Source organism: Rhinatrema bivittatum, chromosome 4 (assembly GCF_901001135.1).
Source record: "Rhinatrema bivittatum chromosome 4, aRhiBiv1.1, whole genome shotgun sequence".
Classification (NCBI taxonomy): domain Eukaryota; kingdom Metazoa; phylum Chordata; class Amphibia; order Gymnophiona; family Rhinatrematidae; genus Rhinatrema; species Rhinatrema bivittatum.
In genome coordinates this window covers 401830079-401853829 of record NC_042618.1, presented here as the reverse complement: position 1 = coordinate 401853829, position 23751 = coordinate 401830079, and the positions used below count along the sequence as shown (strand labels likewise).

The 23751-nt window shown below is 46.8% G+C and overlaps 1 protein-coding gene across 1 annotated transcript in view; it reads left to right on the top strand.

The window, feature by feature from the left end:
• The first annotated feature begins 7116 nt into the window (after positions 1–7116).
• The window catches only part of TMF1 (TATA element modulatory factor 1), a 99142-nt gene continuing 82507 nt past the window's right edge, over positions 7117–23751 (top strand). Inside the window, exons 1-3 of the mRNA XM_029601066.1 lie at positions 7117–7258; positions 19125–20377; positions 21761–21864. Coding sequence (XP_029456926.1) covers positions 7117–7258; positions 19125–20377; positions 21761–21864 — 1499 coding nt within the window. The remainder of the gene's footprint in view (positions 7259–19124; positions 20378–21760; positions 21865–23751) is intronic.

Below are 23751 nucleotides of genomic sequence, written 5' to 3'. Positions count from 1 at the left end.
AAAGCATTGTGGATATATATGTGACTGACTGACTGATTAACTTCATATTATGGTTAAACTTAACTAACTTGTTAGAACGTTTAAACTCGATTAAACTTGATTAACTTGAACTGATTGGTTGACTATAGCTGGAGACCGCCAGTGTACTCAACCGGAAAGCGTCGACACCGGGCAGGGTGGACGTCTTAGGTAAATAAAGACATGGCTTACCCGTAACTCATTGGCACAGTGCCTCAGGGCAGCCCAGGGTGGGATGCTGAGTCCATCTGTCTACACTAAGGAAAACGAAATTATCAGGTAAGTAATTTCTCCATTTCCTAGCGTGTAGCAGATGGACTCAGGACCAATGGGATGTATAAAAGCTACTCCCGAATCGGGTGGGAGGCTGCCCGGGGTCCACTTAGAATTGTCCTTGTAAATGCCGTGTCCTCCTGAGCCTGTACGTCCAGACGGTAGAATCTGGAGAAAGTGTGGATAGAGGACCACGTTGCCGCTCTGCAGATGTCCGCAGGTGACAGCATTCTAGTCTCTGCCCAGGACACCGCCTAGGCTCTGGTTGAATGGGCCTTGACTTGTAGAGGTGGTGGTTTTCCTGCTTCTACATAGGCCGCCTTAATGACTTCTTTGATCCAGCGGGCAATGGTTGTCCGCAAGGCCGCTTCCCCTTGCCTCTTTCCGCTGTGAAGGACAAAAAGGTGGTCTGTCTTTCGTACCGGTTCCGACCTTTCCAAATATCTGGCTAGGAGTCTGCCGATGTCGAGGTGACGTAGGCTACGGTCTTTTCCCGAGTTCTTCACGCCGTCCATCGTTGGTAGTGCGATGGTTTGATTGAGGTGGAAGTGTGAGACCACTTTAGGGAGGAAGGAGGGAACTGTGCGTAGTTGGATGAACCCCGGGGTGAATCTGAAGAACGGTTCACGGCAGGACAGTGCTTGTAGCTCCGAGATGCGGCGGGCCGAACACACGGCCAGCAAGAACACTGTCTTTAAGGTTAACAGACGGAGAGATAGGCCTCGGAGGGGTCTGAAGGCGGATCCCGCTAGGAACTCCAAGACGAGGTTGAGGTTCCACAGAGGTACCGTCCATCTTAGAGGTGGGCGAATGTGTTTGACTCCTTTCAGGAAGCGTGATACATCCGGGTACGAGGCTATGCTGTTGCCCTCGCTCCTGGAGCCATAGCATGACAATGCTGCTATCTGTACCTTGATGGAATTGAGGGACAGACACTGCTGTAGCCCATTCTGTAAGAATTCCAGGATCATGGGAACTCTGGAGGGGCGTGGCTTGATGTTGTGGTCTTCGCACCAGGCCTTGAAGACTCTCCAAATCCTTATGTACGTTAGAGATGTGGAGAACTTGCGTGCTCGGAGGAGAGTATCTATTACTGCCTCCGCGTATCCGCTCTTCCTCAGTCGAGCCCTCTCAATGGCCAGACCGTAAGCGAGAATTGAGTCGGGTCCTCGTGAAGGATCGGGCCTTGTTGGAGCAGGTCTCTGTGCGGCGGCAGGGGTACTGGGTTCCCTGCCAGCAGTCTTCTCATGTCTGCGTACCAGGTCTTCTTGGCCAATCCGGGGCCACCAGGAGAACTAGTCCCCTGTGTCGCTGTATCTTGTGAATGATTGCGCCCAGCAAGGGCCACGGCGGGAAGGCGTATAGAAGGGTCCCCGGAGGCCAGGGCATCGATCCCCTGGGACTGCGGGTCCCGTCTGCAGCTGAAGTATCTGGGTACTTGAGCGTTGGATCTGCTTGCCAGAAGGTCCATGTTTGGGATCCCCCACCAATTCACTATCATTTGGAAGGCTGTGGATGACAGTTTCCATTCTCCTGGGTTTAGACTTTCTCTGCTGAGGAAGTCTGCCGCGATGTCTTTCCCGGCAATGTGGACGGCCAAGATCTCCTGAAGATTTGCTTCCACCCACGCCATCAGGAGGTCTATTTCTAGGGACACCTGTTGGCTTCTGGTTCCGCCCTGTCGGTTGATGTAGGCCACCGTCGTGGCGTCGTCCGACATCAGTCAGACCGCTTTGCCTCGAAGTCTGTGGGCAAACCGCAGACAGGCTAATCTGGCTGCCCGCGCTTCTAGGTGGTTGATGTTCCATCCCGCCTCTTCTGCGTTCCACTGCCCTTGGGTGGTCAGCTCTTCGCAGTGTGCTCCCCATCCGTGTAGGCTGGTATCTGTGGTGAGCAGGGTCCAGGTTGGGGAGGATAGGCTTGATCCCCGGCTCAGGTGGCTGTTCTGCAGCCACCACCGTAGCTGGGTCCAGACGCTGCCCGGGAGTGGAAGGCGTACGGTGTAGTTCTGGGACCGTGGACTCCACCGCATTAGAAGTGAGCGCTGTAGAGGTCTCATTTGTGCTCGCGCCCATGGCACTACTTCCAGCGTGGACGCCATCAGTCCGAGGACTTGCAGGTAATCCCATGCTGTGGGACGAGGAACGCTCAGCAAGGTCTGAAGCCGGCCCCGCAGCTTTGACCTCCTCGCGGGGGTCAGGCTGACCTTGTCTTCCTTGGTGTCGAATTGGACGCCTAGGTATTCCAGCGACTGTGCGGGCTGTAGGGAGCTTTTGTTTATGTTGACTACCCATCCTAGGCTTTCCAGTAGTGCTATGACTCTGCTGGTTGCTTGATGGCTTTCCTCCGGTGACTTCGCCCTGATCAGCCAATCGTCCAGGTAGGGATGAACGAGGATTCCTTCCTTCCTGAGTGTTGCCGCCACTATTACTATTACCTTGGTGAACGTCCGGGGTGCTGTGGCTAACCCGAAGGGTAGTGCCCGGAACTGATAGTGACGATTCAGGACCTTGAAGTGTAGGAAGCGCTGGTGTTCCTGATGCATTGGGATGTGTAAGTAGGCCTCCGACAGATCCAGGGATGTGAGGAACTCTCCTGGTTGTATTGCCCGTATGACGGATCGTAAGGTTTCCATGCGGAAGCGGGGAACCCTTAGGTGGCGGTTGACCGACTTGAGGTCCAGGATGGGCCTGAATATGCCCTCTTTCTTGGGTACAATGAAGTAAATGGAGTAATGTCCAGTATTCATTTCCCGTATAGGCACTGGGGTTATGGCCTCGAGGGTCAGAAGCCTGTTCAGTGTAGCTTCCACTGCCGCCCTCTTGAGGGGGTCGTGGCAGGGAGATTCCACGAATTTGTCGGGGGAAGTTCGAATGAAGTCCAGGTAGTACCCCTCCCGGATGATGGCCAGGACCCATTTGTCCGTAGTTATCTCGACCCATATGCGGTAGAATAAGGCTAGTCTGCCCCTATAGCATCTTCCCTTGGATGGGTCGGCTGATTCTCATTGTGGGGTGCAGCCGGAGCCTGCACCCGCACTGGTTCCTCTCTTGGTGTGCTTGTTCCGAAAGGACTGGCTCCTGCTCGTAGGGTGGGGTGCTCGATAGTTGCTTTTGAAAGGGTTGAAGCGCTGTGAGCTTCTGCCTCTGGCGGATCTGTGGAAGGGACGCTGGTTTCTCTTCGTCTTGTCTTCCGGCAGGCGCGGTAATGGGGAGTCACCCCATTTGTTGGCCAATTTCTCTAGTTCGCTGCCGAAGAGGAGGGATCCTTTGAAGGGCATCTTTGATAGACTCGTCTTGGAAGAGGCGTCTGCCGACCAATTTCGGAGCCAGAGCTGTCTTCTGGCTGCCACAGTGGACGAGACTCCTCTGGCTGTTGTACGCACTAGATCGGAAGCCGCGTCGGTGAGAAAGGACAGAGTTGATTCCATGTCCTCTCCCGGGGTGCTGTTCCTGGCTTGAGATAGGCAGGCACGCGTCACCACGGTGCACCAGGCCGCAATCTGAAGGGACAGAGCTGCAACCTCGAATGACTGCTTTAGCAAGGCTTCTAGGCGCCGGTCATGAGCGTCCTTGAGCGCCGCTCCTCCCTCCACTGGGATGGTAGTGCGCTTAGCGACCGCGCAGACCATGGCGCCCACGCTAGGGCACGCCAGGAGTTCTTTGGTCGCTGGGTCCAGGGAATACATGGCAGACAATGCTCTACCCCCTTTGAATGAGGACTCTGGAGCATTCCACTCTAGGTCAATTAGCTGTTGTGCCGCCTGTAAGAGAGGAAAATAGCGAGACGTCTGACGAAGGCCCTCCAGCAGGGGGTTCATTCTAGGTTCCCTTGAGGGCCCTTGGCCCGGGATAGCGAGTTCCGTTAGACATTGGGATACTAGGTCCGGGAGCTCATCCTTTGTGAAGAAGCGTCTCATGGTTCGGTGTGGCTCTGTCCCCGGGGGGAGTTCCCCTTCTTCCAGGGGCTCAATTTCCTCTTCAGAGTGGTCTGTGTCCTCGTAGGCGGAACTTCTGGACGGTGTGGACCTGTGCCTAGGCCTAGAGGGTCCTGGGGCATGAGGGTCCTCCGGAGGCGCCTGTGGCTGGACCTCCCAGGGTTCAGTTTGCATCCTGACAAAGGCGTGAATCCCCTTGAACAGCTCCACCCACGATATCAAAGCTGGGTCTAAGTTGAGGGGCGCTGGTTCTCTGGGAGTCCCCGAGTGTGGGGTGGACTCCCTGGGGCCTGCTAGGTCCGGGGTGCCTCCTGAAGAGCTAGCATTGGGCCCTGGCTGGAATGGCCCTGGCCTGGATCTCCCAGGGCCTCCTCCAATGTACGGACAGGGCGTCGGCCTCCTCGCTCTGTGCGGCTCTGACGTGGCATGCTTGGCAGAGGCCTTGCGCTTTTATGCCCGACTCTGGAGCTGCCATGACTGTGGCCGCGTGAGCTCTTGTGCGCTCCAGTGCGCCTCCAGATATGCGCTGAGATGTGCGCCTAGCCGCAGATATGCGCCTTGTTCCGTGCGCGCAACTTATGCTCGTGAGGTATTATGTGCGCCTAAGTTTATGCGCACAAGGGACTTGTGCGCTCGAGTTGAACGGCGAGGCGGGTCAAGATGGCGACCTCCTCGGAGGGTCTCCACGTGGGTAGACCCTCGGGAACAGCCGGGGCCTAGCCCTGCTAGGGTGGATCAACCCAGCGGCACTGGCTCCGATCAGCAGCCTGTGCTCCTCTTCGATCCTCGGAGACTGTTTACATAGAAGATTTCTACCTTACCTTGTCTTCGGCGCTTCCCGGTTTTGTCCCGGGCGGTCTCCGGCTGCGGGGGGAGAGGGCAAATACCTTCATCGCCGCGCTCGAGGAATGCACCCGCTGCCTCTCAACCGTGCCCGAAATCAGGGGCTAAGTCCCTGCTGAGATTTGGCCACCGGACCGAGGCTCACCTCTGAGGGACCACGGAAATCACCTCAGGAATTTCAACTGGGGGAGGGACCCGAGGGTATCACCGCAGGAGAGCGGGGCTAGTCTTCAGGTAAACTTTTCTTCTTAAATTTGGGTTTTTCCTTGAATTTTGGTTCTAATGCTCAGAGAGCATGCAGATAGTCCCTAACTGCTTTGGAGACGGAAAATACTGAGGAGCTGCACTTCCTGCAGGGGTATATGTACTAGGGGCTGACGTCAGATTGAAATCTGATCTGTCTCCAACTACTAACAGGAGTACACTATACCCATTGGTCCTGAGTCCATCTGCTACACGCTAGGAAATAAAAGATACCAACCCCTCACACTTATTCCCCTCTCCGAGCACATCCCTGGCCCCCACACACTCACTCATTCCCATCTCCCCACCCCCCTCCGAGCACATCCCTGGCCCCCACACACTCACTCATTCCCCTCTCCCCACCCCCCTCCGAGCACATCCCTGGCTCCCACACACTCACTCATTCCCCCCTCCGAGCACATCCCTGGCTCCCACACACTCACTCATTCCCCCCTCCGAGCACATCCCTGACTCCCACACACTCACTCATTCCCCCCCTCCGAGCACATCCCTGACTCCCACACACTCACTCATTCCCCTCTCCCCACCCCCCCTCCGAGCACATCCCTGGCCCCCCACACACTCACTCATTCCCCTCTCCGAGCACATCCCTGGCCCCCCACACACTCACTCATTCCCCTCTCCGAGCACATCCCTGGCCCCCCACACACTCACTCATTCCCCTCTCCGAGCACATCCCTGGCCCCCCACACACTCACTCATTCCCCTCTCCGAGCACATCCCTGGCCCCCCACACACTCACTCATTCCCCTCTCCGAGCACATCCCTGGCCCCCCACACACTCACTCATTCCCCTCTCCGAGCACATCCCTGGCCCCCCACACTCTCATTCATTCCCCTCTCCCCCCCCCACACACACACACACTCACTCCCCTCTCCCCACCCCCCTCCCAGCACATCTCTGGCCCCCACACTCTCACTCATTCCCCTCTCCCCACCCCCCTCCAAGCACATCTCTGGCCCCCACACTCTCATTCATTCCCCTCTCCTCACCCCCCTCCAAGCACATCTCTGGCCCCCACACTCTCATTCATTCCCCTCTCCTCACCCCCCTCCAAGCACATCTCTGGCCCCCCACACTCTCATTCCCCCCTCCCAACATACTAATTCCTCCCCTTCTGATACCTGGCTGTAGCTGCACAGTCTGAAGATTCCTTTGCTGTTGCCCTCCAATGCCGTGCTGCTGGCCTTCCCGTTCCAGGTCTGCCAACAAAAATGTGTTCGCGAGGTATCCATCAACAAGGCTTGCAGCTCACTCTTTGAATCCTGCTCTGATTGGCTTACTGCTGCAATATAGGGATAGGGTGTGCCTGCTATGGACAGGCTTCATCGCAGCAGCAGCAGCCAATCACTGTAACATCAGAGCACAAGTCCCGCCCAACAAGCCCAAAAACCGCGACTGGCAGAAAAAATAGCCCAATTAAAAGCAACCTGCGAATCGGAAAAAAAAACCGCGAATGACTAGGAAAAGAAGCCCAATCTCGCGGTAAATAAGCGAGGTTGGCAACACTGACAGCGCCAGCGACCGTCTCGGCGCCGGCTTATGACGTTGCATCCCGGGTTTGTTTACTGCTACGTGGAAGGAGAGAGAGAGCGAGAGCGGAGGAAACGGATAGAGAAGACTGAACCGAAACAAGAAATAGCGGCGTGGGTAGCCCCGTAACTCCCCTGTCATGGATGCCCCCGGCCTTTAGGAAGCGGTGGAGGAGGGGGGCCTGCTGTGGCGGAGAGGGGGACGTTGGACTTGGACTCTATCGCCGTGGCCGGCCGGAGGGGCGGACATGAGTTGGTTTAACGCTTCTCAGCTGTCCGTCTTCGCTAAGCAGGCACTGTCTCAGGCGCAGAAATCTATCGACAGGGTCTTGGACATTACGGAGGACGAGAACCCCTGGGCTGACACTGTCATCCCCGCTTTCGAGGATGGTAAGTGACCCGACCCATCCCGGATTCTGCAGCTCGACGTGGACCTGTACATTCAGGGCGTTAAGTTGTTTTTTATGGTTTGGCCGTTAAAAGATTGCACGTAACCTTTGAAAGTATGATGTACTGAGTTATGGTTTTATTTTTAAACAAGGCGCTGATTTCCACCTGCTTAAGCCTGCAGGGTTTTCCGCTTTTTGTAAGTGTTGAGTCTGCGTCGATATGTAAAAATAAGTTAACAGACATTTTGTAGATGATAACGTATTTTACGAACGTGATTTATTTTTTATTAGATTTCCAGAATTATATCTCTCTCCCCCACCCCATCACATTGATTTGAAAAAAAGGGAGTTTATCTTGTTACAAATGGATTTACTTCAAAAGAAAGACACAAGCAACTTGTCTGATGACCTTTATGTCTATTGTTTTCGGTCAGCTTCCATAAAGCCTTAAATCTAGGAATGCCAGTAATAATGGGAGACTGAGTCACTTTACAGACTGCTTGTTCATAATTAATGGAAGCGCTTTCCCTCTAGGCTTGAGCTTTTTAACCAGGGTAAATATAAAGATGATTTTGTGAAATAAATTTGCATATGGGTATACTTGTGATTAGTTTTAAAGGTAAAGGTTGAAGAACCTTTCTATTTCAGAATATGAGATCATACATAATGGTTGTGATATCATGTTCTTACTGTAATACTCTCATCTGAGAAAGGGCCCTTAATAGTTCCAGAAGCTTGGATCATTAAACATTCATTAGCTTTATAAAAATGTCCTTCCTGCTTAACTGCTTTACTGATTTTCCTGTAACTTTATTGAAAAGCAATGGTAAGACATCATTGCTTTCCATTTTTTTCTTCCCTAATTAAAGATAAATCAATTGGGGTTAAAAGTAGGGAAATGATGGGAAATGTATAGAAGAAAAATAGCTAACCTGACTCCCACTTTTGGTTTGCTAGAATGTCAAGCCGGCATGACCTTTATTATATTTAAGGGCATGCATAGTACATTTTAATAGAAAAGTTGAAACTAGTTTCTGCTTGGCAAATACTATTTGTTATGATTTTAATGAGGTGAAATTTGCAGCAGAAAGTACAGTAAATAGTTTTACCAAAATGTGCTTTTCAAGCGAGAAACAAAAGTTAGTTATGGCCTTTTCCAAAAATTTGTGGCAGCCTGTACTTTCTCTATATTATAATAACATAAACAAGTACTTGTAGAAAGAATTGCAACATACTGAGTTCTCCAGCACCTGTAGCAGGGATGGCCAACTCAATGGAAGCAGTGCATGCAAATTTATCTCATGCATATTCATTGCTGATAACATGAAAACACTTGCCCAGTTTATGGCTCCTGAGGACAGGAGTTGGCCACCCCGACCTATAGAGAAATATAAGTGCAGTCCCAAAGAGGAAACAAAACTTTCATAATAGCAACTGCTTTTTAGTGCTTTTAGCGCTTACCTTTAAACTGAGCCACTGTCTGTGGGAGATAAAAATGTGGGCAGTCCGTAAAGGTGAATAATATATTTGGGAGAATGATTGTCTTAATATTAAGTTATGTGTCTTGCAAAAAGGATTTAATTCTTTTTGCAGTCTTTATGTTTGTGCTTTGATCACTGTATAAATAAGAATGTAAATGTTCTTATTTTTTAAGGTTAGGAAATATAAATAAAGCAACTGTTATAGTGCTGACGTTATCGTTTGTGGTCATATTACAGTATTGAAAGACTTAAGGGAGAGCTGATAAAAACAATTCACATTAGCAACTAACAGCTGTCAGTTTGAAAGCTAAGACCCCAGGAAAAGACTGTTCTGTATGTTTTTCATGTTTATTATTTTTTTGATCAACAGTTAATCGTTACAGATTTTACTGATATGATACTTGTAGGTAAAAATGTGGAACTTGGTCATAAATAGCAAAGAGTTTTCCATTGCTAACCTTCTGTACAATGTACTCATATTAATTGACTTTTTTTTTTTTTTTTTTGGACCTGTAAGACTGAAATACTCCTGTAGTGATAAAAATCACTTCTGGTTTGTGTTTTTACTGTCTTGATTTGGATAACACACATCCCTACTTGATGTATGCAGAAGAACATTGTAAACGGTAGAGATTTTTTCCTGTGTCACAGGAAGTTTTTTTGGCCTAAAATCCTCCTAATTTACTCCTTACCCCACAATTTATTAAAGAGCATGGTTGACCATGTCACTTTTATGAGTCTTAGCTGCAGGTATTGCTTATATCACTTCACTTGTTATGCAATCCTCATGCCAAATGTGTATATGGTGATACAGTGAGGGAAAATGTAAAAACACTAATTTATAAAATGAAACCGAGTATTTTGTTTTCCTTTGGCTAGCTCTTCCTTTCTTTTGCAATTCATCCAGCATTCTTTGCACCTCTTAAATCAGCTTTTCACCAAGCATTAAAAGTTTGGTCAATATTTATTGCTTTATCTAGAACTGTTAAAGAATGAAACAGTACTGAGTGACTTGTGAGTACTGAGTTAAAGACTTTCATGTCAACATAGTATCTGGTAATTTAGGAAGACTTAGATGAGAACTCATACCTTCACTTGCTGTCATAAAACCACTGCATTGTTACTGTTTTGTTCAGCCCAATTAAAATTTGCCATAGAATGGTGTACAGCATACAATGTTTTTAGACAGTGGAATGAATTTTTCTGCTTAAACTGGCAGAATTTAGGATTTCTGCTGAGGTAATGACCTCAGAGGGAGCGCCTGCACTACACGTACAGCACAGTTAGTTTCTTATCTGCTAACTGCCTTTACTTGAGTTCTGACAGATCAGACCAGACAAGTGGGCTTTATCCCTACAACCAGCAGATGAGTTAGAGATCGAGCTGACGTCTCTCCCTATATTGTCTGGTGTAGCAAGGAAGGCATTGGTAGTTTCTTGCCCAAGGGACTGCACAATCCTAAATCCAGCACTGAGTACTTGGCTGTCATTACCAATTTTAGGCTTTGCCATTTCGGTTGGCCACAGCACCCAGGACCTTTTCGAAGGTAGTGGTGGTGGTGGCAGCCACGCTTCCTTTGCAAGGAGGGCATCCTGGTCCATCTGTATCTAGATGACTGGTTAATCAGGGCTAAGTAGGAGGAGGAAAGTTGGACACTGTCTTACAGGTTGGTTCGGTTGCTGCAGGAGCTCGGATGGGTGATCAGTGTGGTCGAGAGTAGCTTGCAACCCTCACAGACTCTGTTCTACTTGGGAGCACAGTTCGATACAGCCTAGGGCAAGGTGTTTCCTCTGGAACAGAGTATCTAAAAGCTTTGGGGGCAGATACAGGCCCAGCAATTGGCAGAAAGGCCATCGGTGTTAGCTTAATTGCACACATTATTCATCATGGTGGCGACCTTGGAGTTAGTTTCATGCGACAGAGCACATGTGAGCGCTTCAGAGGGCGTTGTTGTCATGATGGAGCCCTCAATCTCAGGAATATGTGATACAGCTGGCTCTCCTGTCGGCGGTAAAGCAGTAGTTACTCTGGTGTCTGCATACAGATCATCTCACCTCGGGAATGGATCTGGAGACTTCCGATTGAATAGTGGTCACCACGGATGCGAGTCCACAAAGCTGGGGAGCTCATTGCTAGGAGCTAATGTCTCAGAGGCAGTGGTCCCCAGAGGTGATGGGTTGGTCCATCAATCGGTTGGAGGCTTGAGTGTTTTAGCTAGCTTTGCTGAAGTTTGCGGACCGATTGAGCGGGATTGCTGTAAGGGAAATGTTGGATAATGCAATGGAAGTAGCCTACATAAATCATCAAGGGGGAACATGGAGTCAACAATTTTCTCAGGAAACGGACTTCCTGTTGCCGTGAGTGGAACAGCAACTCAGGACATTGCGGGACTCAACAGTGTTCAAGTGGATTATTTCAGCCATCATGTCCTAGACACGGGGGAATGGGAGCTGGCAAATGAGGCCTTTCAGCCTCCTGATGGGGTCAGCCCTTTTTGGATCTGATGGCGAGATTGCAAAGATGCAGCAATTTTACAGTCACAGGTGGGATACACAAGTGCTCAGACTTGATATTCTTGTCTAAAGCTGGCCAAGAGACTAGATTTTGTATGTGTTTCTTCCATGGCCCATGATTGGCAGATTGCTGAAGAAGATAACATGTTTCCCGGTCTTGCTACTTCTGCTGTCCCCAAACTGGCCATGGTGTCTGATCAATGGCTCGTCATTGTGGCTACTTTTTCGCAGTGACCAGCTGCGACAGGGGCTGGTTCTTCATGAAAATCTAAATTAGTTTTGTTTAATGGTTTGGCTCTTGATAGGTTTTGACTGTTGAGGAAGGGTTATTCCATGGCAGTGGTGAGCAATATGTTGCAAGCTCAAAACATTTTGTACTTTGTTGGCGTACATGTGTGTCTGGAGCAGCAGTATATCCCCGCCAGAATGGCATTTCTCTTGATTCCAGAATTTCTACTGAAAGGTTTGTGCTAAAGTTGCAGGTGGCAGCTTTGGCCTGTAACAGGGATCGCGTTGGAAGAGCTCTCTTCTCATTCGAATGGATCCAGATTTCTGAAGGGTGTTAAACATATTCAACCGCTGCTACAGATACCTGTACCACTTTGGGATCTACATATAGTGTTCACCTTTTTGGCAGGTCCCACCTTCTGTCCTCCTTTGGCACTTCCCTTTGCATTTGTTCAAAATGAAAATGGTGTTCTTAGTTGCTATCTGTTCAGCATGGTGGATTTTGGAATTGAAAGTTATTTCTTGTCAAGGGCCCTTTGTAGTGATTTCACAAGACAGGGTGCACATTAAGACTGTACTGTCCTTTTTGCCCAAAGTTGTAATGGATTTTCATTTTAATCAGTCTGTGTCGTTACCATTGTTGGATGGTGTGGCAGATGAGGGCGAATTATAGAAGCTGTGTCCATTTGTTGTGAGGAGACATTTGTTGTGTTATTTTAAGGTTACTGAGAACTTTCAGAGAATGGATCATCTCTTCATGCTTCTCACGTGATGAAGGGAGAGCAGCTTCTCTTGGCACCATGGCACATTGGATTAAGGATTTGGTTATGGTGGCCTATGTAGATGTGGATAAGCAGTTGCCCAGACAAATTAGGGCTCATTCTGACCGAGCACAGGTGGTGTCTTGGGTGGCGTTGCAGTTGCTATTTCTGTCAGAGATAAAAACATAAGAAATTGCCATGCTGGGTCAGACCAAGGGTCCATCAAGCCCAGCATCCTGTTTCCAACAGAGGCCAAACCAGGCCACAAGAACCTGGCAATTACCCAAACGCTAAGAAGATCCCATGCTACTGATGCAATTAATAGCAGTGGTTATTCCCTTAGTAAACTTGATTAATAGCAGTTAATGGACTTCTCCTTCAAGAACTGTAAAGCAGTGAAGTGGTCTTCGTTGCATGCCTTCTCCAAGCATTATTGTTTGGATGTTAGGGTTTGGGAAGACACATCTTTTGCCAGAGTGGTGTTGCAGGGAGTGCAAGCAGCCTCCCATTCGACAAGGAAGTAGCTTTGATACATTCCACTTGTGTGGACTGGCCTGTCTGAATGCAGAGGAAGGTAAAATTACTACTTACCTGATAATTTCCTTTCCTGTAGGACAGGCAGGCCAGTCTATAATTCCACCCTGGGCTACCTGTATTGTACTGTATTGCTTTTGTCCTTTTCAGGGATGTTCTCAGAGACAGAAATTGAAGGTCAATGCCAAGGGACCTGGTAAGTGTGTGCTTTCTTTACCTGTTATGGTTATTGCATTTCCTTTTCTTCTGAGTTCAGTATGTTTCCTCAATGGAAGTAAAAAAAAAAAAAAACAACCCCAACAACAACAAACAGTAAATGGTTGGGGGAGGAAATTTATAGTGTTGAAGTTAAGGTTCAGGTGGTGTTCAGTTGTCCACACTTGGCTTTTTCAGGAATACCAGCAGACTGATGTCAGGGCAGTTCTGTATGAAATGTGACATCAGCGTGTCAGTTGATCTCCATCTGCCTGTTGGAATACATAACCCACTTGTGTGGACTGGCCTGCCTGTCCTAGAGGAAAGGAATTTATCAGGTAAGTAGTAATTTCACCATAGAGACCCTCTTGATGGGCTTGAATGGAGCCTTCATATGAATCCAGTTTTTTAAGTTCCAAGATATGGGACTAGTGGCTTCACTGGCAGTCAGACATGGTTTGCCCCTTTTAGAAAGCAGGCTATGTCCAGAAGGGACATAAGGAGGATCCTCCTGATATTCCTCCTGCACCATGCTAGATTTGGACCTTTTAGGGAGTTGATGACCAGCCCTTTATCCATCCCATCCTGGGAAAAATGCAGCATAGTGGCTACTTACATTTTCCATGGTAGCACCTTTTCCTTTCTGCATCATGCTTCAAAGATCTTCCAGATTCTGATATATGTTAGGGAGATGGAAGTCGTTTTTGCTTTTGGTAAGGTTGATTTCACCTGTCCTGAGTAACCTATTCCTTTCTAGAGCCATGCCTTAAAACAGAACTGCACTGGCTCCTCTGACTCCTGGCGAGAAAACCTTCCGTCTGAATGAACTTGAGTGGCTCTCCCACCTTGAGCCTGACTAAATCCACATCAGACAGGCCAAATCTGGGGCCACTAGTATAATCATTCCTAGATGAACTGCCATGGGAATACATGCAGAAGTGCGTCTGTGTCATCACATCTGTTCCCCTGGATCCCCATCTCTATTTCGTGTCTATAAGTTCTTTGCTTTAGTGTTCTTGTACACCATTAGATCCCACTGGGGGTGCTTCCATTTGACCACTATTTGGTTGAGGCCTCTTTGGCCAGCTACCATGCCCCCAGGTCTAGCATCTGTCTGCTTAGGAAATCTGCTTGCACATTGAGTGATCCTGCTGAGTGAGTGGCCAAGACATTCCGTAGGTGTATCTCTTCCCACCTTATCAGGAACTCCACTTCTGTTAGTCGCAGATTTTTTGATACTCCTTGTCTGATATAGGCCACTGCTGTGGCATTGTCCAAAAGTATCTTGACGGTCTTGCCTTTTACTATTGGAAGGAAGCTCTCTAATGCCTGTTCCCTGTACGTACCCGGATCAGTCCAGACTCCTGGGTTTTGCCCCCCCTCTAAGCAGATGGAGACAGAAGTTTACAAACCAAACTCCGCCTTATCTAGGCTGGTGCCACCTACAGTCTGGCAGTATTACTTAATGTCAAAGCAGATTGGAACCCAACACAAATAACCAAATTGACTATACACAGTAACCTAATAACAGTAACTGGCTCAACAACCCCCGAATGGAAACAGAACCTGAGCCACTGACAATAGCTCCTACCAGATTGAGCTGTGAATAATAGAAAAAGACAAACAGTACAGACTCTCCCTTCGTATGGCAGAACAGATGGGCGGGACTCTGGACTGATCCGTGGTACTACAGGAACGAAAATTATCAAAGTTAAGACCTAATTTTCTTTTCCCTGTACGTACCCGGATCAGTCCAGACTCCTGGGATGTACCAGAGCTGACCTTAAATGGGATGGGAACCGGAGAGACCGGCCCTGAGCACCCCATGACCAAAGCCCCCGCTGTCTGGAGCCTTGACATCTAGGCGATAATGACGGGTGAAAGTATGTAACGACTTCCACGTCGCTGCCCTGCAAATCTCCTCTGGCGATATCTGATGAGATTCCGCCCAGGACGCTGCCTGGGAGCGCGTAGAATGCGTGCGCAGTCCCACTGGTAGAGACCTACCCTGCAACAGGTACGCCGAACTTATAGCCTCCTTCAACCAGCGAGCAATAGTTTTCTTTGAAGTAGCATTCCCTCGTCGAGGACCACTCCAAAGCACAAAAGAGATGGTCCGATACTCGGAAAGCGTTAGTAACCTCCAAGTAACGCAACAGTGTCCGTCGAACATCCAACCGGCGCAAATCTTTATAAAAGGGATCTGCCCTGTCCAATTCGGAAAAGGAAGGCAGTTCCACCGTCTGATTTAAATGAAAGGCGGACACAACCTTAGGAAGAAAAGAAGGAACCATACGAAGCGACACCCCCGAGTCTGAGATTCGTAAAAAGGGTCCCGACAAGACAGAGCTTGTAATTCCGAAATCCGTCTCGCCGAGACAATAGCCACCAAAAACGCCACCTTCAGAGTCAAATCCTTTAGAGTGGACCGAAGGGGCTCAAAGGGAGCGCCGCATAAAGCTCTCAGGACCAGATTCAAATTCCAGGAAGGACACGGTCGTCGCAATGGCAGACTCAATGCTTAGCACCTTTAAGAAAACGACCCACATCAGGATGAGACGCCAAAGGTACTCCCTGGACCTGGCCCCGCAATGACGCCAAAGCCGCCACCTGAACATGCAAGGAACTACACGATAGCCCCTTTGCCAAACCCTCCTGAAGGAAAAGCAAAATTTCGGGAATGGACGCACGAGTAGGTACTACCTGCCGAGAAAGACACCATGTCTCGAATACCTTCCAGACCCGCATAATAAGATAGTGAAGTAGAAACTTTGCGGGACCGCCAATGCATGTTCTATTGAGAAAATACAAAAAATAATATTGATACAAATGCCTACATGCTAGTAAAATTCTTCACCTCGGTCACACATATAGAATCAATCTTCACCAAGTACAGAAAGACCGCAAGTTACAAATATGGAAACAGAAACTGGAATGGAAACCCAAAAAAGCCACTCTGCATTCTGTGCAAAACAAAAATATAGCACCTATCAGACTTCCAGGATCTGAAATAATGTTTACAAACTAATGTGCACAAAGTTACACCTGCATTATGGAACTCAAACAGTAACAGCCCTACCTATGAAAAGGCAGCACTGAAAAAATTACACCAGACCCTGAACACCAATACACCTCCTATTAGGAAAACAGAACAAGCCAAGCTACTATAGATCCCTACCAAGAAACTATAAGCTCGCAGAACACCCTTAGCTGGGTCACAAATGCAGAACACAGACAGACCTTCACCAAATACAGAATAAAGTGACCATAAAGCTAATGTTTTGCTTTTGCGTTGTTTTACTGCATACAGTTTGGCTTCTTGCTGTTTCCAGTTCAGTTTTTGTCTCCACATTTCTATTTATACATTCTCTGAGAAATATAAAATAATCTAAAACTAGAATATAATAAATGTTTCAAAACAACTGATAAATGGAACATCCAATCATTAAAATTTTTCAAAATTATTAAAAATTCTCCAAACATCAATAAACTATTTCTAACAGCAGACACATCACATAATACCTAATAATTAAAATGGCAGTCAATCAAGAAAGATAAACTTAAAAAGCCGCCTTTACTTACCCTCTCCAGTAACTCTCGTACTCCTTTCCATTGTAGGCCAATAGCTCATACTAGAAGCAGCAAGGATCTGAAGCTCTGTCCTCGTGTTCCTCTTCCTTAAGGCCCATGATCTATCTATCTATCTATCTCTCTCTCTCTCTCATCACCTGCCTGATCAATTTCTCTTTCTCTCACATACACCAGTGACTTTCCTGAGCAGTTTCTTGCTCTCATACATTTCTCTTATTTACACACACATTCTCTCATACACTTACACACATGCTGGCTCACCCTCTCTGTCTCACTCACTCACCACACATGGCAACTACAGCACAAGGTAGCCGGTATGCTGCTATTAAAAGCAGAGTCCTGACAGGCTGGAAACTGCAGCAGGAGTGACCTCCCCAGCCCCACAGTGCTAAGAAGGCAGCACTCAGCTGTTTGCTTGTGCTGCGAATGATCGCGGCACAGAGCAATCAGCTGAGATTGTAATTTTATTATTTTCTCCCCACTCCAGACTCTTTTTTTTTTTTTTTTTTTCTTCAGTTTGATTATTATAATTTTATATTTTATTGCAGATGTTGCACTGGCCAGAGAAGGGGAGGTCTGAGCCGGGGGAATGGGGGCAGCGGCGCCACTGCCATGCTTCTTCTGCAGAAGCAGCATGCAGGCATGGCCTTTTCTTCTTCCCGCGTGCCCGGTAGACATCACTTCCTCTTTCGGACCACAGGGGTGGGAAGAAGAAAAGGGCACGTTCTTGTTGCCGGCTTCCACAAAGCATGGCTGCTGTTCCCCTCGGGGCTTGAAGGTGCTGATAGCCCGGGCAGGAATAGCAGCAGTGTTCGTCTCGCTGAGGTGAAAGGGGAGGGGAAGAGCAGCGGGTGCGCGACACACCTGCCGGTGCTTCGCGACACACCGGTTGAGAACCGCTGCTCTAGATGGTTTCTTAACTCCTGTGAGAATAGGTTGTCACTTGGATCCTTTTACCTTGGGCTGTTCCTCTTCTAACTGTAGAATCTGAGAAACTCTGGCAATTAAGGAGCCTAAGTCCTCACCCCAAGGAGTCTAACAGCTGAGTCTGCCTTCACAGTTAGATCTCCTCTTCATTCGCCTACTGCCAGTCTCCCTTCTCCTTTTTTGAGGGGTAGCTCTCTTCCTGACAGACTTCCTGCTCCCTCTGCATTTTCTGTCATTTGCTTAGCTGGACTCAGTCTACTTTCTGCTCATGTATCTTCCTGCCTTTTTTCTGCAAAAAGGCTTTATGGATGGCCATAATAAACTTGCTGATAAACTCCTCCTCCTGCTCATCCTCTTGGCTCCACGGCTTCTGCTATGTTTCCCTAACAGCAAGTCCATGGCTGTGGAGGAGTGCCTCTATTGTCCTGCGGCTGCCTGTGATCCAGCAATGCTGTTAACACAGCCCCAGAAGGGCCTCTTTGCTCTCCAGGAATTGTTCTTACTGCGTTATTCATCCCCTGCAGCTGCCACGTTTACTCCTCATCCCATCCCAGCCCGTACAGCTCCTCCTCTTTAACCAGAAGGAGAAATACAGGGAAGAGTCAGCCCTGATTGCCCTGGAGAGGAAAGAGCAGCCACTTTCTGATGACTGTCATCCTTGGAGGAGTCCCTTGCTTGAAACTACCTTCTGTAGCGGACATCAGCTTCTGACTTACACTGTGGCCTCAAGAGCCTTTTTCTTCTACCTTCCTGCTAGACCAGAACAGAAGACAGAGAACTATTGATGCCTTCCATGATGCACCAGACTACATAGGGAGGGACATCAATATAAATCTGCTTGCTCTCTGCCTCCATCTGTTAGTAGGAGGGATAAATCTCATATGACTGGACTGGTCTGGCAGGACGATGAGGAACAGTGCCTAGTGGTTGACCAAAATGTATGTTTGTGTATTAATTATCTTATTGGTCATTCCAGCAATACAGGGGAAGCTAGTGGACACAAGGAAGAAAGTATTTAGATTTCTTTGCAACTTCTTTTTTGGAATGAGTTTCCTTTGGACCTCAAGCTGGAATCTCTCACTTTCAGGAAGAAAATTTAAATCCTAGTTTAACTTGATGTTTTATTAATTGGGGTTTAATTGTTTCAAGTGCAGGTGGAGATATTTGTTTGGACTTATTTATTTATATTTTGTCAGCTTTTACATGTTTTAATTTTTTTTTAATTTATGGTATACAATTGCATCTGTACATATGTTTCTATAATGCCGTAATCTGCTTTGGAGCATGTTAATGTAATTATGTGGGATATAACATTTGAAAGTAAATAAATAAAATCATCTATTGGTGATGGAAAATCAGCTTTGGAAGTAAATGTTTACATCCTACCCTCGCTAATGGAGGCATCTGTAGTACTAACCTATTTTTTAGGAAGGGATGTTGGAGAAAACTTGGATATATGTTGGCAGCTAAGAATGGCTGTCCACTGGGAGCTGGCTGTGGGAAAGAAGAACCTTTCAGGAAAGGATAAATAAATCATATAGAATATATGGTAGTCATGTGTTTTGTTTTTTGTTTTTTTAAATATATTTCCTCATTAACTGTTTTTCTTTTTTTTTTGTGTGTGTGTATTATGATAGGGAAAAGTTCCTCTATAATTGGCAGTTGGGACACATCTACGTGGGGACTAAATTCAAATGAAGAACCACAAACTCAGCCATTGCCATCACCTACAGCAATAACCAAGCCAGTCAGACGAACTGTTCTAGATGAATCGGAAAACTTCTTCAGTGCTTTTCTGTCTCAAGATGCTCAGTCTCTCACAAACAGTTCTGTGGTATCTAAGCCTCCAGCAAAATCCCAGCGACCCAAAGAAGTGGTGAAAAGCTCTTTGGAGAACTCTGTACACAATGATCTACTAGAAACACCTTTTTGTGAAGATCTACAGGTAAATGAGGCATCTTCAAGTCTGCTGAAGAAATTAGAACAGCCTGATGATGTTCCCCAGGAGGAATTGCCAGTGGAAAACAAAGCACTTACACCTGATGGCCAGGAGGGAGAAACAACAAACAAAGAGTCTGATGAAAACACATCATCTGTGAATTCTCCAGTTCCGAAAGTTGATGGCAGCATAAAATTAAGTGCAGGAAGGAATGAAACGGACTCTGCCTCTAAAATCCCTTCTCGGACTCCTTCCCAAGAGAACAAGGGTATAGTTCTGGACATGAAGGAGCAAAAACATGAAGACAGGCAAAGCAATACACCTTCACCCCCTGTTAGCACGTTTTCCTCGGGGACCTCTACAACTAGTGACATTGAGATTTTAGACCATGAGAGTGTAATTAGTGAGAGTTCGGCAAGCTCACGGCAAGAGGCCACTGATTCAAAAACAAGCCTTCACCTGATGCAAACATCGTTTCAGCTTTTATCTGCACCCTCCTGCCCTGACTATAATCGATTAGATGAGTATCAGAAACTCACAGAGAGCTGTTGTTCATCCGATGCCTTTGAAAGAATAGATTCTTTTAGTGTGCAGTCGTTGGACAGCCGGAGTGTAAGCGAAATTAATTCAGATGACGAGCTTTCGGGAAGGGGATGTGTTTTAGTGTCAGTTGCAATAAGCTCTCCAGAATCAAAGATAGATGCAAATGACTCTGTGGAAAGTAAATTGGAGGAAGAGCTGAATGACACATTGGTTGCACATGCAGTCGAAGAAACAGAAATGGAAGAAAGTGGCCGAAGTGCCACTCCAGTGAACCTGGAACAACCTGATGTGTTGATCGCTTCGATAACGGTAAACGAAGACCAAGGCTTATTGGCACAACCGGACAGACCATTGCAGGGTGCAGAAAATCAGCCTGGAATTGAGTGTGAGACCGAAGATGTCTGGAAGGTAATAGAGTATAGCAAGTTTACTGCATTGGTTCTGTAGCCTGGTTTATGGTTATTTAGCCTAATGAAAAAGGTAATAATTTATGAAATGTGTGTCTGTTTCCTTGCTGTGCAAGTATTTGTTACTGGGCATACACTTTACGAGAGATAAAGGGTACGACTACGACTACTACCTCTAGCACTACACGACATACCAGGGCTGTACAAACACACAAAAAAGACAGTCCCTGCTCAATAAAACGTACAATCTAATAAGTAAAACATACAGGACAAGATATTTTGGTTATGATGTTTTAGTTTTTTGTTTTTTTTGTATTATTTTAGAGGAAAGTACAGAACTACCCAATATCAAATTAGGATATATAGGGCCAGATTAATTTTAAAAGTTTTCCCCATTTTTCTCTGGAAGGCAAAATTCCTCCATGACCCTTAGTTTGTCTTGAAAGTAATTCTAAATCAGCATCACCAATTCCAGTCTAAAATAATTAAAGTCACTGTGACATCATAATTCTGTTTTTCCAATCTTGAGCCTGAACTATGATATAATCAGTGTAGAACAGTTTGTTCCCATTTTAGAGAACATTTGTGTTTTGGAGTTGAGGTCTGTTACTATTATTAAAATACATTTTTGACTAGAGTTTATTTGAAAGCAGTAACAGAGAAATGTGACTGCAGAAAAACACTGTATGGCCTATCTACTCTGCCCATTCACCTAAATAATTCAGCTTTACAATTCCCATCGCTCTATCAGAGGTCTCCAATGTTTTATCCCATGCTTAAAGAAAAAATAGTAGTAGTATACTGGTGGCTATCTTTAATAGTGATCATTGTCTTTTCAGTATACAGAAGAAGAGAGATCAAAGTACCAGATTTTGGCAGTTTGACATTCTGCACAATTTGCATAGTAGATGATGGAAGATAAGGATCAGTCTGCTCAGAAGGCTTCCTCTCTGGTTCTCTACCATTTTGGATAGTTGAGCATATAAATTACTGTAGTAACATAGTGGATGATGGCAGAAGGCCAACTAGCCCATCCAGTCTGGCCATTTATGCTGTCCACACTGCTGAGGATACATGCGAGCTGCCAGTCACAGAGGATTACCCACCTGCAAGGCACCTCTCATTAACCAGCACAGCCTTTTTCATCTTCCTCCTCTGTACTGCAGTACCATCTCCCGTCCCTTGCAGCATGTCTTTTACCCAGTCTTTCTTCTTTGTTCCTACCACTGCCCTTTTTATCTGTCCCAAGTGTATTTCTTTTGCTTTTCATTCTACATGTCAAGACTTATTTTGCTTATGATGATGAAAATGTCTTATTTTTAGTTTATAGTTTTCCTAGCCCATGATCACCATTTGTGGTTGGTGTTTATATTTTTAATTTCAGAGGATTAATGAACTCGCTGAAAAACTAGAAAAGAGGGAGGCTCAGTTATTAACTGTTAATAAAGAAAAGGCACGACTGGAGGAAGCTTATGACAACCTCAATGAGTAAGTGTGGTTTCTTTGATGGTTTGTTCAGTTGTTTGTATCTGCACACTGGTTTCTATGGAGAATGCGGCAGGTTCATGGTATTTCTCCTTGGACACGCAGGATGGTAGTCCTCACACATGGGTGACATCATTGGATGGAGCCCTTTACAGAACATTGATCTCAAAGATTCTAGAACTCTCAAACATGCCCTACTGAGCATGTGCTGCTGTAGTCTTCACCCTAGGCAGAATCCCTCAGTCTCTCTCTTTTTTTTTTTTCTTTTTCCGCGGAGCCATGTGGTTGCGGAAGCCACGTGCTCACGGTATTCAGCTTTGCTCTCTTCCCTTTGCGTAGCCATGTGGTTACAGAAGCCGTGTGCTCACGGTATTCAGCTTTGCTCTCTTCTCACAGTTTTTGTAAGTGAATTTTTATCTAGAGCTGCAGCTGTTTATTTCCTTAAGGTAGTTTTATTCTTTTCCTTTTCCTTTCCAACTGTCTGCCAGCTGCATGATGGGTTTTCCCCTGTGCAGCCTAGCAGAGTCTGTTACTATTTAAAAAAAAAAAAAAGAAAAAAAAGGAAAACTGCTTTTGCAGTTTTATATCTGTGTCCTCTCCTTGCTCTGACTCCTCCTTTTTCTCCCTTTCGCCCGTGCTGACAGGACTGCCTTATGCAGTCTGTCGGTGATCCGTGTAGGCTGCTGAGCCTGGGTACTTGCCTGAGTTCTATTCAGGCTGGAGTTCCATGTCATTTCACCGAACGATCAGCATTGATGGATTTGGATGGTGCAGGGATCAAGGACCATGCTGTCCTGTAGGAAGGAGAGCTCATCCTCCCCACATCCCAAGGAACTAGTTTCCACAGGCGGGGAGCCCTGGAAGACGTAGCCTCCCCTCCTACTTGCCAGTCTTGGCAGTGCAGTTTCCCTAGGAGAGAGGGTCACCAGGAACCTGGGCTAGCAGCTTGCTTCCACACCTTGGTGCCATGCCCAGTAAGGTTTGCCGGTTCACAGCTGTGACCAGTGCACCATTCGTCTGATGCATCGATGACCCGATCGTGCCAGAGACAAGGCCCACCATTGTGCACCATGGTCATGCTTGACGTCGTCGAGGTGCAGGGACACCCTCAATGCCATCGAGGTGCGTGACCAGCCATGATGCTGTAGAGGCCTTCTGTGCCATCAGCATCGTTGGAAGTGGAATCTCCTGCACTGGCTTGGGCACAAGGTGATGGAGTAGAATAAGAACATCACACAAATTATAAGAGAAAAGCATACAACTTTATTATCACAAGTTTCAAAGACAATTTAGGAAATGTGTCCTTAAAATGTAAACCCACACACACACTCTCATTCATACTTTAAAAACATCCATCAAATACACAATGGTAGTCAGCCATAGGACCCCAAAAGGTCTACACAGTAATGTATATCAAGTTTTAGTACAATGACGTGTATCAAGTTTTAGTACAATATTTTACACATAACTTCCCTGTGGATATACCCACTTACAGTCTATACCCGGCTTTCGCCCACATCTACTTTATACTTCACAAAAACATGAAACATGATTGTACAATACTGTGCATCACTATTGCCTGTCCTCAATGGCTCTTTATGTGGCTTTATGTGGCTGACTTCCTTGTATAAATCAATGGTCAGACCACAGTGAATAATTATCAACAGTCAAGTGAAGAACGGTCATTCCAAAGAAAAGAGATTTATACAAGGAAGTCAGCCACATAAAGCCACATAAAGAGCCATTGAGGACAGGCAATAGTGATGCACAGTATTGTACAATCATGTTTCATGTTTTTGTGAAGTATAAAGTAGATGTGGGCGAAAGCCGGGTATAGACTGTAAGTGGGTATATCCACAGGGAAGTTATGTGTAAAATATTGTACTAAAA